Source organism: Lactuca serriola, chromosome 4, assembly GCF_051521515.1.
Source record: "Lactuca serriola cultivar US96UC23 chromosome 4, Lser_US96UC23_V15, whole genome shotgun sequence".
Classification (NCBI taxonomy): domain Eukaryota; kingdom Viridiplantae; phylum Streptophyta; class Magnoliopsida; order Asterales; family Asteraceae; genus Lactuca; species Lactuca serriola.
In genome coordinates, this window is record NC_136411.1 from 179,111,502 (window position 1) to 179,127,432 (window position 15,931).

Genomic DNA, 15,931 nt, shown 5'->3' on the forward strand with positions numbered 1-15,931 from the left:
AGGAGAGTGATGATGATGATAAAGAGACAATTGCCGACCTTCTGAAGCGTCAAGGTCGAGATAAAGAGGCTGACATCAGTGCTCGTGTGGCTCAAGAGGCTGAAGAAGCCGAAAGAAGACATAAAGAAGCCCATGGCCTTCTTGAGAGCAGGAAAACTCTTTTTCCTCCGTGGACTCTTGAGAGGCTGATTAAAGAAGCCATTGACACACCAAGTATCTTGTGGCTAGAACCTGTGATCTCTTTAGATCGTTCTAACACTGTCGACTCACAGTTCGACATGCCACTGACCCGAAAGGCGTTTGTTTTTCATGCCTTTGACAACATTGCAGAGTTCCCTCATCCTCATCCACAGGTTGATCGGGACTTAATCGAATTTTATCTGAAGGCCGCTCAACCCCAATACCAGACTTGGAGCGCTCAGAAAATTGTCAATGTTCGGGTCCTGAAGCCGTACAGGGAAGGAAACTTCACCAACGTTCGGTTCAAGGTACTTCGGGGATCTGCCAAAGCTGAACATGCCATCTCACTTGCAGATCTTCCCAACCTTAATCCCCATGATTGGATTATCTTGCACAACATCCTTCTGACAAACGAAGCTGAATATGGTCCGATCATCGACCATTTTAAGAGGATGCTTGTATGCTATATCATGGAAGTTGCTTTGATGGATCAGGAGATTGCGAGCGTATTTAAGAAGAAGCCTACCATATCTCCTGTTGGCTCTGCCAGTGATCTCAACATGATGCAGATGGGGAAAATTGACCCAAAGAGAAACTCCGTCATGTTTACCAGGAACGAAGGACAGAAATGTCTTTTCGCCTTGGCAGACAAACATCTCTACACCACTGCATGTTTGGAACATGTTTTAGGGATCATCCATCGATGCAAGCAGAACACAGCGGATGATATCAAGTACTTTGATGATATGATTCAATGGTACATTCGGTTCAGACAGACTATCTTTGCTCTTATCACACGTCTGTTTGATACCGTAAAGAAGGCTCCCGCTGCTGGCCCAAGCAAGAAGAAGAAGTAATCTCGCTCCAATTTGACGCAAAGGGGGAGATTGTTGGGTCGTATGTTGTGTTGCGTCTATTGGGCTCGTTAGTTAGTCTAATATGTCTCTCCGGTATGGGCATGTCCATCCGTGAGTTTAGTAGGGTTTTGTATATATAGGTGCTTGCATGCATCTTAGAATGAGAGGACGATCAGTAACGTTTAGAGGTTTATTTGTTCAACAAAGTTATCGTTCTTGTTTTTGTAACCCTAAGTATCCTCTACAGCGGAAGTTCTTAGTCGAGCTCTGCTGAGGATTGAGTAATCTAATCATTCGACACATCTTGATTCATTCTTGGGTTATTTACTGTTTTTATATTCATCGCTTACCTGTTACATAGATCTAATCAATCATCAAGTTAATTAATAACTTATCATACATAATTAAATACAAAAACTTTAACTTATCACTAAAGCACTTATCATGAATTTAAAGACAAACATTTTAACTTAAAAATTAAACACTTTATCACTTCATGCACTCAAGCTAATAAACTAAACAAGTAACACAAGCATACATATTTTACATTTTATACATAAAATTTCATATGAACCTAAAAAAAGAGCACAATCATACATATTTCATAATCATGCTGAATTTCGATTTCATATAAACCTAAACAAGTAAATTAACATTGTATACATACAATTTCAATTTCATATGTACCTAAAGAAATTTGAATTCAAATAATATTTTAAACGCAATTTCAATTTCATATAACATTAAGCAAGTAAATTAACATTTTATACATACAACTTCAATTTCATATAAACCTAAACAAACAAATGACAAACATATACCAAACAAACAACACAATCATACATATACCAAACAAACAACACAATCCTATAATCATAAAATGATCAATTTCAATTTTATATAAACTTATACATATATAATTTCAAAAAAAAAAAAAAAAAAAAAAAAAAAAAAAAAAAAAAACTAACATGTTTCGTTCTTCTTTTTGTGATAGTCGGATTCCAACTGTAGAATTTGATGGTAGTCCTTCGGTGGTGGCTGGTAGTCACCGGAAATACACAAAATTAGAAAAAAGAAAAAAAAAAAAAAAAAAAAAAAAAAAAAAAAAACGAAGAACCCCCCAAATTCTTACTTGCTGTGATGGTGGAGGAGAGAAGCTAGAAGGAGGGTGGAGTCACCGGTGGGGAAGGCTGAAGGTGGTGGAGGAGGGACGGTGGTGAAGCGCAAAGGTGGTGAACGACTATAAACACCAAAAAAAAAAAACCCAAATTCGAGGTAAAAACCTTGACCAAACAACAATAAAGAAAGAAATCGGAGTAAAAAACTAGAAGAAGAGATTACATGCTGCTGGTCACTGATTATTAAGGGACGATTGTGATTTTCATCGGGAGAGAAAATGATTTTGGTTGTCATTGTGCAAATGAACGATCGACTATGGTCTGTTAGGGTAAACTTCTATGTCAACAACATGTTGTCAGTATAGGGTCTATATAAACGATGTCGTTCCACTTTTTGCTGAAAAAAAAAATTTTAAAGTTGTTCCGACGACAAGTCGTCGGGATAGATATTTCACGCGGATCGCCACGTGGCATGCCGACGACATGTCGTCGAGATAGCTTCCAAAAAACTACGTCGTTTTGATAGTCTGCACCATGGAATAAAAATAAATGAAAATAGATTTCTCGACACCTATACCGGCGACTTGTCGTCGGCATAGATTTTCAGAATACCACGAAAAAATTGTTCATTCCCGTCAGACTTGTAGCGACGACACTTCGTCGGCACAGATATCCTGGTCCAAGAAATTGGGTCAAAGTTGGAAAAAGAAATGGCGATGACAAGCCGTCGGCATAGTAAGACCTGTAGCGACGACAAGTGTCGTCGGGATATGTGTGGTTGCAATAGCTCCATATTCTTGTAGTTAGCCTTTAAATGAGAAATGGTAGCTGTGGTGATTAACTGATTATTGAAATTATGGAGTATTAATGGGATTTAGTTGTGGACTTATTGTAATTGTGTTGAAAAGGTTTAATAATGAAATGATTTTTAAGCAAGGTGGTCGTAATAAAACCATTTCCAAGTCGTGATCACGCTAGGTCTGGTTTGGGGTTCAAAGCCATGTAGATGCCTAATGCCTTGATGCTCACTGTTAACTGTATTTACATTTGAAGCATTAAATATGACTATTAATCAAAATCCTGCCGACCAGTTGTTTTGGAAAATCAGAAAATGATTGGTTTGGAATTCAAATTAACCTCAAATCAAATTAATTATACTGAAGATCGACGTATATGAATATGCATGGATAGGTTTAATTTATCTACATGAGGCTGAGACGCCTTCTTCGTGAACCCAGATTGAAAGAATCAAAAGCAAACTAGACTTGAAGTGACTACAGTCCACAGATACTTAGAAGCGAAGATATGGAGTCACGAGTACCTCGATCGGTTTTATGGACCACACAGTTTCTTGCATTAATAAACCCTAACTCGCCGCATGCACGAAAGCTTTTTGGTTTCAAACCTTTTTTAGCTCTTGATTTCATGATCTCTGTGACTCACAGAGATGCAATTTCCACGTGAAACGAAAGTTACAGAAGGTTCTTTAGATGTCTGGTGAGGCTGGTGGTGTAAAATGGTGGTTAGGTTTTATATGGTTGCAGTATATCAACATGTGAACTCCCTCCGCAGTTTGATGGACCCTCATAACCGTTCTTGCATCAACTCGAATTCTAGTTAGTATTTTTTTTTTAAAGATTATGCTATTTAATTTTATATTGTGAAATAATAGCAATATTTCCACTACATAAACGCACACGTTCTCCTACATTTTATTTCTATCTATCTTCCTAAAATATCAAATGTTGATATGTATATATTTAATGAAATTAATATTAATTAATTCACTAGGAAAGCAAGGCTCTAAGGGATATAAAATCAAATTCAAACAAATAACATTATAATCATATTTTACCGATCGGCCTCCAAAATTAAGCTATATATGCAATTTATTACTTTAACGAATATTGAGATTATTGATTTTTACATCAATTAAGTAGTAGGACCCATATATGTGTTATTTTGAAAATTTACATCTTGTAGTGTGTGGGGCAAAGTCTTGCGGGCCTTTTTAGTAGTATTAAGTCATTGACCGAACCAGAACATACATATTAATTATACTAATTATGTCTAAAAACAATTGAACATATTAATTATGTCGACACTAACTAAGAAGTTGACATCTTTATCAAACCCCTCGAAAGATCCCTCACATTCATGATTAATAATGTCGAACATTTATTTGACAACGACATGTGAATAGCCATGGTTCACAACACCCTACTTTCTGCTCATTATAAATAACTCCCCCGACGTTGCTTCCCTTCTACACTAAGCTAACATTCATCATCAAAACACTGCACATACAATCCCCGTTAAGTTCACCAACTTCTCAGTTGTTAATTTGTCGTAAATTATCATGGCACCTCATGGAGACGCCATTGTTACCTCTTACAATCACCCACATGCATTCAACAAGCCACCAAGACTTGCATCTGAAGGACTCAAACGCACTATGTCAGACATGTCATTTGAGTTGAGCAAAGAAGCCATTGATATCAAGTCCTTGACCACAATCTCCGAGGTGGTGGATGCCAAGTGTGAATGTTGTGGTATGATTGAAGAGTGCACGCCAGAGTACATGGAAAAGGTGCACAACAGGTATTATGGTAAGTGGATATGTGGGTTGTGTTCAGAAGCAGTGAAGGAAGAGATGGAGAAAAATGGAGGGAACAAAGAAGAGGCCTTGAGTAGTCATATGAATACATGTGTTCGCTTCAATAAACGCGATAGGGCTTACCCGGTTCTGTGTCAAGCTGAGGCCATGAGAGACCTGTTGAAGAAGACTAGACTTAGAGGTAAATCTTTAAGTCCGAGAGACCATGTGAAAAAGGGTGGAATCGCAAGGAGTTCAAGCTGCATTCCTGCCATTACTAAGGAGATCAATGGCGTCAACACTCAATAAGCTTTAGGGTTTCATTTGCTTTGTATCAAGCAAGTCCAAATATTTATAGGATTTGTTATAGTATTAGTATTAATTCGTACTCCTATAACTTAACTAGGCACGAGTCATGCAGGCACGGGACTGAACACAACACAAAAATGTCCCAAAAGGGTTTCTAATTTGTAGTTGTAAGTTTTGTTTTGAACCCAACACATCCAACCAACATATCTTGACCTGGCTCTAGGGTTTTTTCGGGTGTTGGTTGTTTTTCGAAGGGTTTTGGTGTTTGGTCGTCCATTATTTTCAAATTGTAACTATAATTTTATTGTATTGAAAGTCATTGTATTATGAGTGTTGATTAATCCTTGTTAAGTTTATTTTGTAAAGAATTTGTTTCTTTTTTCTTTAAATGGTAGATTTTATTTCAGAAAATACGCTAGTAAGAAGCTACATAAACACAAACAAACGTCAAGAGACAATTTTGAGTTTTAAAGCAACAAAACACAATTTATACAATTTTTTTAGCTCTAGCATTACGCCAAAGAAATGACCAAGAAACAATGTTATCAAAAACAATTGCCACCATCAGTTGTTAAGACGCAAACAACTAAGAACTCAGTAGCCTCCAAAAAAAAAAAAAAAAAAAAAAAACGCTTCTAGTAGCATACTCGCGCGATGTGGCGGCACGAGATAGTTCCTTATGGTTCAATGCGGTGATTAGTTTTTTTTCGTGTCAGATAGTTCGTTTCAGCCTTTTAGCGTGTTGTTTTGTGTCGGATAGTTCTTTCAGCGAATAGTTCTAGCTAGGTAAGTAGATCCAGGGGTGTAATAGTTTCCAATCTTGTGTAATCTATTGCTATGGGTCCTTTTATAGGTATATATAGTTTTTTGGTTTTTCTTTTTGTTTATAGTTTCTTTTTTCAGGCATCGATTTGTTGAACGTCAAATACTATCTAGTAATACTCACTTGTTGGTTTATCGGTTCTTTTTATCGATATACTTTTTTTTCTGTTGTTAGTTTCATTTTAGAAACATTATCTATAATATACGTGGTTGTTTTATATTAAAAGAAAAAAATACATCCATTGGTTTTGTAGGGTAATGCAATGCAACATCATATAAATATATATTTCAAAAGAGTGGTTGTTTTATATTAAAAGAAAAAAATACATCCATTGGTTTTGTAGGGTAATGCAATGCAACATCATATAAATATATATTTCAAAAGATTTGAGGAGACAGTTGTAACTAATATATTATTCATTTTAGTTGTTTAAAATAAAATAATTCATTATTGTATTTACCTTTTATTGAAAAAAAATATCACTTTAATTACTAAAATATTTTTTCATAATCATTTGGTTAAACTTGGTCATTCTCAAATATTTAGAAATTATTGTCAGAAAAGAATAAACAATAAAAAACTAAATACAAATATAATAGTTACAAGATGATGATATGTAGTAAAATTAAATAGTTAATTTTTACATATATTTTCTTTTCTCAAAAAAGTTTACAAAATAAAATTAAACGTTAATAACTCTTAATTCCCAACCTGTCTAATATTATTAATCAAAAGATAAACATACTAACAAACATTTACGTTTCCATATCAATACTTATTATTTTAAAATATTAACTTCAATATTTTTCTTAATTATAACAATACCAAATACCAAAATATCAAAAGCAAAAGTGAATTTTTTTTCTTTTCAAGATTATTCATAATGTGATGGTTATATAAACAATTTAAGAATTTTAATACAAATAATATATAATTATTATTTTAGACATGTCCTATAAAAGAGTTTTCTTTTAACAGACTTGGATTTATTAATTATGGTTTGTTGTTTTTTATTTTCAGTTATCTATTGTTTCCAATAAGTTAGATCAAGTTTATCCAAGTAAACCCAAAAAAGAGATTTCAAGAAGGCATCATGAAGTTAGTTCTTGAGAACAAGGAATTGCATGAATCAATTATAACCAATCTAACTGTTTTTAGAAATTAAGTTTATGTGCTCAACAAAAAAAACTTACTGATTCATACACTTCTATAACTAAAGACTTTAAGTTGTTATATGTTACACAAAGCAACATCAAAGAATTACACAAAACATGTTAACTTGAGAATATAACTCGAACTAAAGAAAGAAGATATATAACATCACATCACAAAAACTATATAGCTGTGTCATCAGTATAAGTAAAATTAAAAACTTTCATCAATTATATAAAAGTTTTATCATTCATCTTTCAAACTAAAATTATGCCCTTCTAGACTAAAGCCCTCATATTCTACCATGTATTCAATCTAAAGTCTTCCCTTCTAGACTACAATCTGAAAATCAAAACAAATTGAAAACATTAAAAATTAAAGAACAAATTACTAAAATCGTCCCTGTTCTTTGGTCAAAACTGTGTGTTTAGTCTCTAACTTTTTTTTTGCACTCCGACCGTCCCTAACATATCATATTCTTGCATTTTTCGTCCCTAAAAAATCATATTTTTGCATTTTTCATCTCTTGTAAAGATATAAAAACTATATTACCCTTTGTATTTTCATTTTTAGTTTTTTGTTATTTATTTTTATTGATTAATTAAAATAAATGAATTATAAGTAATTTATAAATAAGTGGGTCCACCTACTCACCCCCCCCCCCCCCCCTCCCATGGTTCATCTCCCACAACCACCACAATTTACACAAAATCAAAAGAAATTAAACCAAAATCAAGCACCAGATCAACTACCACACCCACCACTCTTTACAAAATCAAAACCAAACAAAATTAGGAATCAATGTATACAAAATCAAAGCCTACAATTAACACTAAACGAAAACCACATATCAAAACCAAATTCAAAGCTCAGATGCAAACAAAAAAAAAAAGATAAAACCAAACCTTGTAATCAAATCTCAAAATTAAACATAAAATGGGCGTTTGTATCTTGGTACAAACTATAAAATCAAACTTGAATCAAAATCAAACATGGAATCTTATCTAGAAATTATCTCCATCAGGAACCGAACTTGATCAGAAACATGGTTCTGGTAAAAATTATCTCCATCAGAAACAGAACTTGATGAAATCTTGAAACACTTTGTCACCATCGAGAAAAGAAAAACAATGAGGTTCTGGTAAAACTTATCTCCATCTCCACACATCAATGTTCGATAATAGATCTGAAACTAAACGTCGGTGGGAAAATCGAACGAAGGCGATGTTCTCAGCTACGGTTCTAGATTATCAAGGAGAGGGGCAAAGGAAGGAGAGGTAATGGTATTTCAGGGGAATCCAATGTCACACCCCCAAACCAAGGATGGCGGAAACGTTCGAGGGTGGAGGACTTCATGTAGAGTATCACAACAACGAGTATAATAGTGCTCAAAGTAAATACAACCATCATAAATATAACTGAAAAAGTTACACCAATGTATATGTTTTACATGATTCAAATCAATTACATTATGAAACAAAATGACTGTTTGACGATTTATCGTCCCATCCTCAAAACGTTTTTGGTTTCCTGTTTTCACTGAATTCCTGAGAATACAAGTAGTTTTGAAAAGTGTCAACACAAAGGTTGGTGAGTTCATAAGAGATTTTATTGGAGAAATAGACCGTTTTCCTTGTAAAAATGATATGATATGTATTCAGAAAATCCAATATTTTCTTTATAAAATTTTGTGTAATGTAGTCTTATAACCGACGACCAAAATGTATAAGTAACCTTTCTTATTAAAGGAAAATAAAATGTGCTTAAATTGACATAAACACACTTGAATTAAATGATGTTCCTGCAGATTCTTATATTTGTTAATACTTAATGTATATGTAGTCCTAAGTCTCAGGACCGAGAAAATAACAAGTATCGTCTATACTTAAAGTTATAAATGTGGTTTCAAATGATGTGTAGTCATAAATACCAAAAACCGAATGTAGACAGTAGTATCAGTACTTATTGAGATAAAAGGTGATTTTAAAATCGTCATAAAACTCATTTAAGTTTTATAAAACTCCCGTAAACTTTATGTATTGTTATATCCTTATGTGAGCCGCTATAATCATACTTAAGACTAAATGAACCTGCCACGACGTTTCTCAGGCGTCGTAAAACTGAAATGACATTTGTCACCCGTAGACCTGCAGGTCCAACTGTAGCTAGCAGCAAGGTGTGGGGTGTCAAACCCAATATAGATCTATATACAACTATCACGTTCTCCCTCCGGGAGACTCTGATTATAACGTACAGGATTTTATATTCCGCACTCGGACGTACGGAAAGAGAATGTCTCACAATCTAGGTTAACAAGTTTACAAGTTGTATGCGGGAGTGTAAAATCTTTCTGTATGAATGTACCCTTTTCGTACGTGTGTGTCATGTGATGTATCATAAACTATACCTATTATAGTTTATCCAAAATGTTTGTAATATGTAAGAACTCTTTTATGAAAAAGCGTTAGGATTATGAAATCCATTAAACTATGCTTATTATAGTTTATATATATATACGTGTTCTAAATAGATGAATAATCTTATCATGAATAACTTATTTTCAGTTTATGATGATAAAATTTACAACGTATCACATTCAATACTTAGAACTTGACATTATACACTTTGCTCAACATATTACAAAGTGTTATAAAAATTACAAGCTGTTAACAAGTTTTCAGCCTTTCTACACTGTTTTTGAAAATTCATAGAAAAATCATACGAAGTCGAAAACTAAATCTGTAAATTCTGGGAGTTCCCAAAATGTGTCTAGTTTACTCATAATTTTTATCATGATTTTTAATGACCTGCAACTTAGGTGGAAAAGTCCATAATCACAGACTGGTCCGGATTGGTGTTTGAAATGATAGGTAGTTTTGTAAAATTCACCATAAATTGTAGAAAAATCATATGGGGATGTGCAAGTAGCCATTTTAAAGCTAAGAAGTGGAACTTCATGCACCTAAAACAGTTTTGAAAATTAAATGTTTAAGATGTCCAAAACAGTCTGTGAATGGAGTCCAACTTTTCTAATGAAAGTTGTTAGAAGAATTTAGTTATGTTCTTGGTGTTTTAACTTGTATTCCCCCCCTAAAAACTTGAGAAAACATGAAAATGTAGGGGTATGAACTCACCTTGTGTGATTTCAGTAGATAAGTGTTGAAGAAGAGAAGTGTTCAACCCAAGAACACTTGAAGAGTCGCTTGAAGATTCGAAGCTCTAACACAAATATAATGGAGTTTGTGTAAGATATCCATGATTTGAGTGGAAATAATTGAGATAATCATAAAGGAAATGGATTATGCTTACCAATTGTGGAGGAAAAACTCAAGGTCAGCCCTTGAATCTCGGATTTCTAGAGAGAGAAAGTGAGAGAGAAAGGAGTTTGATCTTCTTGTGAAATGAGAACAAATGAGAGAAAATGAGGAGAGAGGATGAATATCCAGCTCTCAAAACGTGGAGATGGCTTGTGAGGGAGGTAAAAAGTACAAGGAAGTGACAAGGTATGGTGGGGAGGAGTGTGGGTTAATCATGGAGTGGGAGTGGGTATAAGGTAAAGTCAACACTCTACCTTTGTATTTTACCTACTCTTATTTGGATAAGATTTTACCCTTAAAATATGATTAAATCATTAATTTAGGGGTCTTATATTTTAAAATAAAGTTTTGGTGAAAATCCCATGTTAAAACAATTAAAAACGGGCCTTAAACGCAAAATTACGCGAAAACGGGGTGAAAAATGAGTTTTCCAGCGAGATCCTTCGGACCTAGGCCGAAGTTCGGTCAGGTGGTGCACGGTTCGGACGCGAGAGGCGCGAGCCAGAAGGAAGAAGCGAAGCGAGAATTGATCCGAGGCTCGGTCCGAAGAGAAGCGAAGTCCGGCGGATCGGTCCGAAGGGAAGCCAGAACCGAAGGAACTGTTGTGAACAGTAATGAACAGTACCTTCGGGTTCGGTTCTTCCTCTTATGCGATGTTCGGTTCGAATGAACAGTAGTCTCGGTTCGGACCTTTCTCTTATGTGATGTTCGGTTCGGATGAACAGTAGTCTCGGTTCGGACCTTTCTCTTATGTGATGTTCGGTTCGGATGAACAGTAGTCTCGGTTCGGACCTTTCTCTTATGTGATGTTCGGTTCGGGTGAACAGTAGTCTCGGTTCGGACCTTCATGAATAGTACTTTCGGTTCGGTTCATGAATAGTACTTTCGGTTCGGAGGGTTCGTTTCCTTAAGTCCGTTTTTCGCGTAGACTTCAGTTTTTGGGCTATTTTCGCCAATTTCGGGGGTCGGAAAGCCCCGAGTGATTATAGAAAGTTGGGGAGAGATTTCGAGAGAGATTTGAGAGAGATTCCACATACTCAGAGAGATTTGGGAGAGATTTGACATACTTGGGGAGATTTCTCATACAAAGAGAGATTTGGGAGAGATTTCACATACTTAGGGAGATTTGGGAGAGATTTGACATACTTGGAGAGATTTCACATACCTAGGGAGATTTAGGAGAGATTTGACATACTTGGAGAGATTTCACATACAGAGAGATATTTGGGAGAGATTTCACATACTTAGGGAGATTTGGGAGAGATTTGACATACTTAGAGAGATTTGGGAGAGATTTGACATACTTGGAGAGATTTCACATATAGAGAGATATTTGGGAGAGATTTCACATACTTAGAGAGATTTGGGAGAGATTTGACATACTTAGAGAGATTTAGGAGAGATTTGACATACTTGGAGAGATTTCACATACAGAGAGATATTTGGGAGAGATTTCACATACTTAGAGAGATTTGGGAGAGATTTGACATACTTAGAGAGATTTGGGAGAGGTTTGACATACTTGGAGAGATTTCTCATACAAAGAGATATGTGGGAGAGATTTCACATACTTAGAGATATGTGGGAGAGATTTCACATACTTAGAGAGATTTGGGAGAGATTTGACATTCTTGGAGAGATTTCTCATACAAAGAGAGATTTGGGAGAGATTTGACATTCTTGGAGAGATTTCTCATACAAAGAGAGATTTGGGAGAGATTTCACATACTTAGAGATATGTGGGAGAGATTTCACATACTTAGAGATATGGGGGAGAGGTTTCACATACTTAGAGATATGTGGGAGAGGTTTCACATACTTAGAGATATGTGGGAGAGGTTTCACATAATTAGAGATATGTGGGAGAGATTTCACATACTTAGAGATATGTGGGTGAGATTTCATTGGTGACCTTTTTGAGTGTCCGGCTACGCACTGCAAGGTCCTTAAACCCCGTTAAGCCTTGATTAGGGATCTTGCATACTCCCGATGAGTATGTAACATTGTTTTATCGGTTTGGCTCTCCACGTACCACCGTTTTAGGTTAAGGAGATCTAGGTGAACGCACTTTTCGATTTATGATCTCTCATTAGAATAGAGAGTTGTTTAGAAGTTACATAACGTAAACTCTAGTACTCACGACAAATTGAGTTGACCGGTTTGACTTGTTGACTTTAGTTGGCTTTGACTTGACCGAAAATTAACGGTTGTCACATCCAATGATCTTTGAGGATCCGGAGTAGAGAGCGGAGTGAAGAGAGAGAGAGAGAGAGAGAGAGAGAGAGAGAGAGAGACGAAGTAGATGGTGGTCCATGGGTTTTCAGTGGGTTTTAGCAGGCGGCGGGTGGCTCTTGGACACAGTACTCCACCTGCGATAGTGGAACGAAACACTCGCCAAGGCGACGATGGTTAAGTGATTTAGGTTCGGCAAAGGGAGGTGCTTCCTGCGTTTGATGTATCCCAGATGATGGCAGTGATGGTGTAGATTTAGGGTTCTAGCGAAAGCTCTGGTTATGGAGAGGAACGAGGGATGAGTTTAAGTGAAAGGGAATGATGGATCTAGGTTAGGAACTTAGAGGAGATGAAAGAGTTTAGTGGGCCCCACATGTTTTATCATTTGAAGAAGACTGGACTTAGAGGTAAATCTTTAAGTCCGAGAGACCATGTGAAAAGGGTGGAATTGCAAGGAGTTCAAGCTACATTCCTGCCATTACTAAGGAGATCAATGGCGTCAACACTCAATAAGCTTTATGGTTTCATTTGCTTTGTATCAAGCAAGTCCAAATATTTATAGGATTTGTTATAGTATTAGTATTAATTCGTACTACTATAACTTAACTAAGAACGATTCATGCAGACACGGGACTGAACACAACACAAGAATGTCCCAAAATGGTTTCTAATTTGTAGTTGTAAGTTTTGTTGTGAACCCAACACATCCAACCAACATATCTTGACCTGGCTCTAGGGTTTTTTCGGGTGTTGGTTGTTTTTCGAAGGGTTTTGGAGTTTGGTCATCCATTATTTCCAAATTGTAACTATAATTTTATTGTATTGAAAGTCATTCTATTATGAGTGTTGATTAATCCTTGTTAAGTGTATTTTATAAAGAATTTGTTTTTTTTAAACGACGGATTTTATTTGAGAAAAACGCTAGTAAGAAGCTACACAAACAACATCAAGAGCCAATTTTGAGTTTTAAAGCCACAAAACACAATTTATACATTTTCTAGCTCTAGCATTACACCAACGGAATGACCGAGAAACAATGTTATTAAAACCAATTGCCACCATCAGATGTGAAGATGCAAACAACTAAGAATTCATTAGCCTCCAAATAAACCACCACAAAAAATAGAAAACCACTTCTAGATACTTCTTGATTCCTAATTGAAGGCATAGATCTTTAAACCCAACCAATCAATTAACATAAGAACCAAAAATAAGTGCAACCAAATCCCACGATCTAGTAACTTGCAAACTCAAATTATTAGCCCCAAGAAAAAAAACAAATTTGAAGTCATTTTCAACATCAAAACACAAATAGAGCATAAGAGAGAGGAAACCGAGCCTATCCTGATTTACTCTAGTTGGTAGCCTATCCAAACTCAACCGCAACACAAAGATGTTGACCTTTATAAACAACAACCAAATCCAACGAATAGGAGAAACCGAAGATGGAAGCAAGTGAGCATCAATAAAATAATGAAGTGAAGCTGCCGAAAAATCACTCGATCTCATAAGCGAAAAAAACCATAAATCTGAAATAAGAAAAAGAACAAAAAAATAAAGAAATGCCTAAAGAGACCATGGTTGCATTCTTTCGCCCCCTCTCCCTAGAGATCTCGTAAATGAACTCACTAAATAGAGTTATCCAACTTATATCTGACCTTAGCCCGGTTATCAAGATCAAGGGAATAAAATCTACGAAAATGTTTTTTTAGAGAAATGTCCCCTAACCAAATATCATACCAAAACAAAATCAACTCATCATCACCAAGTTTCTTTTTACACAAAGGTAAAATACTAACATCCTTGAATCTAAGATTCTCCAAAGACTTAAAAATATCCAACCAAACAGAGTTCTTGTTAGACGGTATGGAACACCTAATTAGACCTTTAGGATGATAAATTTCCTTAATGATATAGAAAACGCATCGCACCCACTTGAAATGTATAGCTCTATTCATAGTAAAGAGACTACTCCACTCCAAATCACCAACTTTCCTATGAGCCAACATTTTATTCCAGCTTATCCTAGTAAATTTTCTTTCATCCAAATAAACCCCTACAAAAACGTTATTGCGAAGAGCGTCTAATTTCTTTAAAATGCGTATAGGAGATTTATAAAGAGACATATAATAAATCAGTAAAGCTCCTAATATTGAATATAAAAAATTTCATGTTTCTCCAACTGACACAGTCTTAACTTTCCAATAGGAAAATTTAGCCATCACTTTATCCACAACAACAATCCAAGAAACAAGTTTTCATTTATGTTTCCTGGTATGTTATTTCTTTATTTTAATGAAAAAAGAATAAGGGTTTTGGTTGGCTTTAGGACGTGACCAAGTAGTGGTATTGGTGCATGCCAGCTGTATTAATCGCAATGCGTCCTTTAAGTTGGTCATGTTGATAAGCATAAAGAAATAGAAGGTGTTTTAGTTCTAAAGTGTCACTATCATCAAGTCTATAAAGGCATGTATGTGTTCACACCCCATCTTGATAGCCAATTGAAATCCTGAGATGAGTGATCTGTATTCCGATTCGTTGTTTGATACATGAAAATTGAAACTTAACGTGTAGGTTACCTCTTCTCTATATGGGCACATTAATATCAAGCCAGCTCCCACACCTTTTGTATAGGAGGGCCCATCTGAAAACAATTTCCATTGGTTTTCTTGCATTGTGTCTGTGCTTTTGATATTGACATCTGATCCATGTATCGATGACACTTCCCTTTGGCCTCTTATTTCAGTGATGAAGTCTACTAGTGCCTGTGCTTTTATGTTAGTTCATGGTTTGAAAATGATTTCGTGTTCTCCCAACTCCATGACCCATTTAGCTAGTCTCCCTGACTTCTCTGGTTGTAAGATTACTTGATGCAATGCAGTATTGTGAGTACTTCAATGGTATATGCCAAGAAATACCTTCTTAGTCTTCTTGCCACGTTAACTAAGCATAACGCTAGTTTTTCCATATCTTTCCATATCTGAGTACCCCAGCTCTGCTCCTTGTAGTATACGGCTTACAAAATATATGGGTATTTGTTTATCTTCTCTGTTTGCCACCAGTACTGCACCGGTTTTCGTTCTTGATGCCGCCAAGTACATGGAAACCTCACCCGGGATCGGCGATGTCAGAGTGGGTAGCTCGGCTAACGTAATTTTGAGTTTGCGGAATGTGCTCTCAGCTTCTTCTGTGCATCGGAAAATCATTTTGTCTAATACTCTTCTTAGCGTTTTGTAGAAAGGGTATGTTTTCTCTATAGATTTGGCCAGGGAACGTCCCAATGATGCCAATTTACCATTTAGTGCTTACACCTCTTTTATTTTCTTCGGTGATCGCATTTCTAGTAG

The 15,931-nt window shown here is 35.7% G+C and overlaps 1 protein-coding gene across 1 annotated transcript; it reads left to right on the plus strand.

The window, feature by feature from the left end:
- The first annotated feature begins 4,514 nt into the window (after positions 1–4,514).
- Positions 4,515–5,060, plus strand: LOC145099031 (uncharacterized). Its single transcript, XM_079036618.1, has one exon. The coding sequence runs from the start codon at positions 4,515–4,517 to the stop codon at positions 5,058–5,060; it is 546 nt and encodes a 181-aa protein (XP_078892744.1).
- The last annotated feature ends 10,871 nt before the right edge of the window (positions 5,061–15,931 follow it).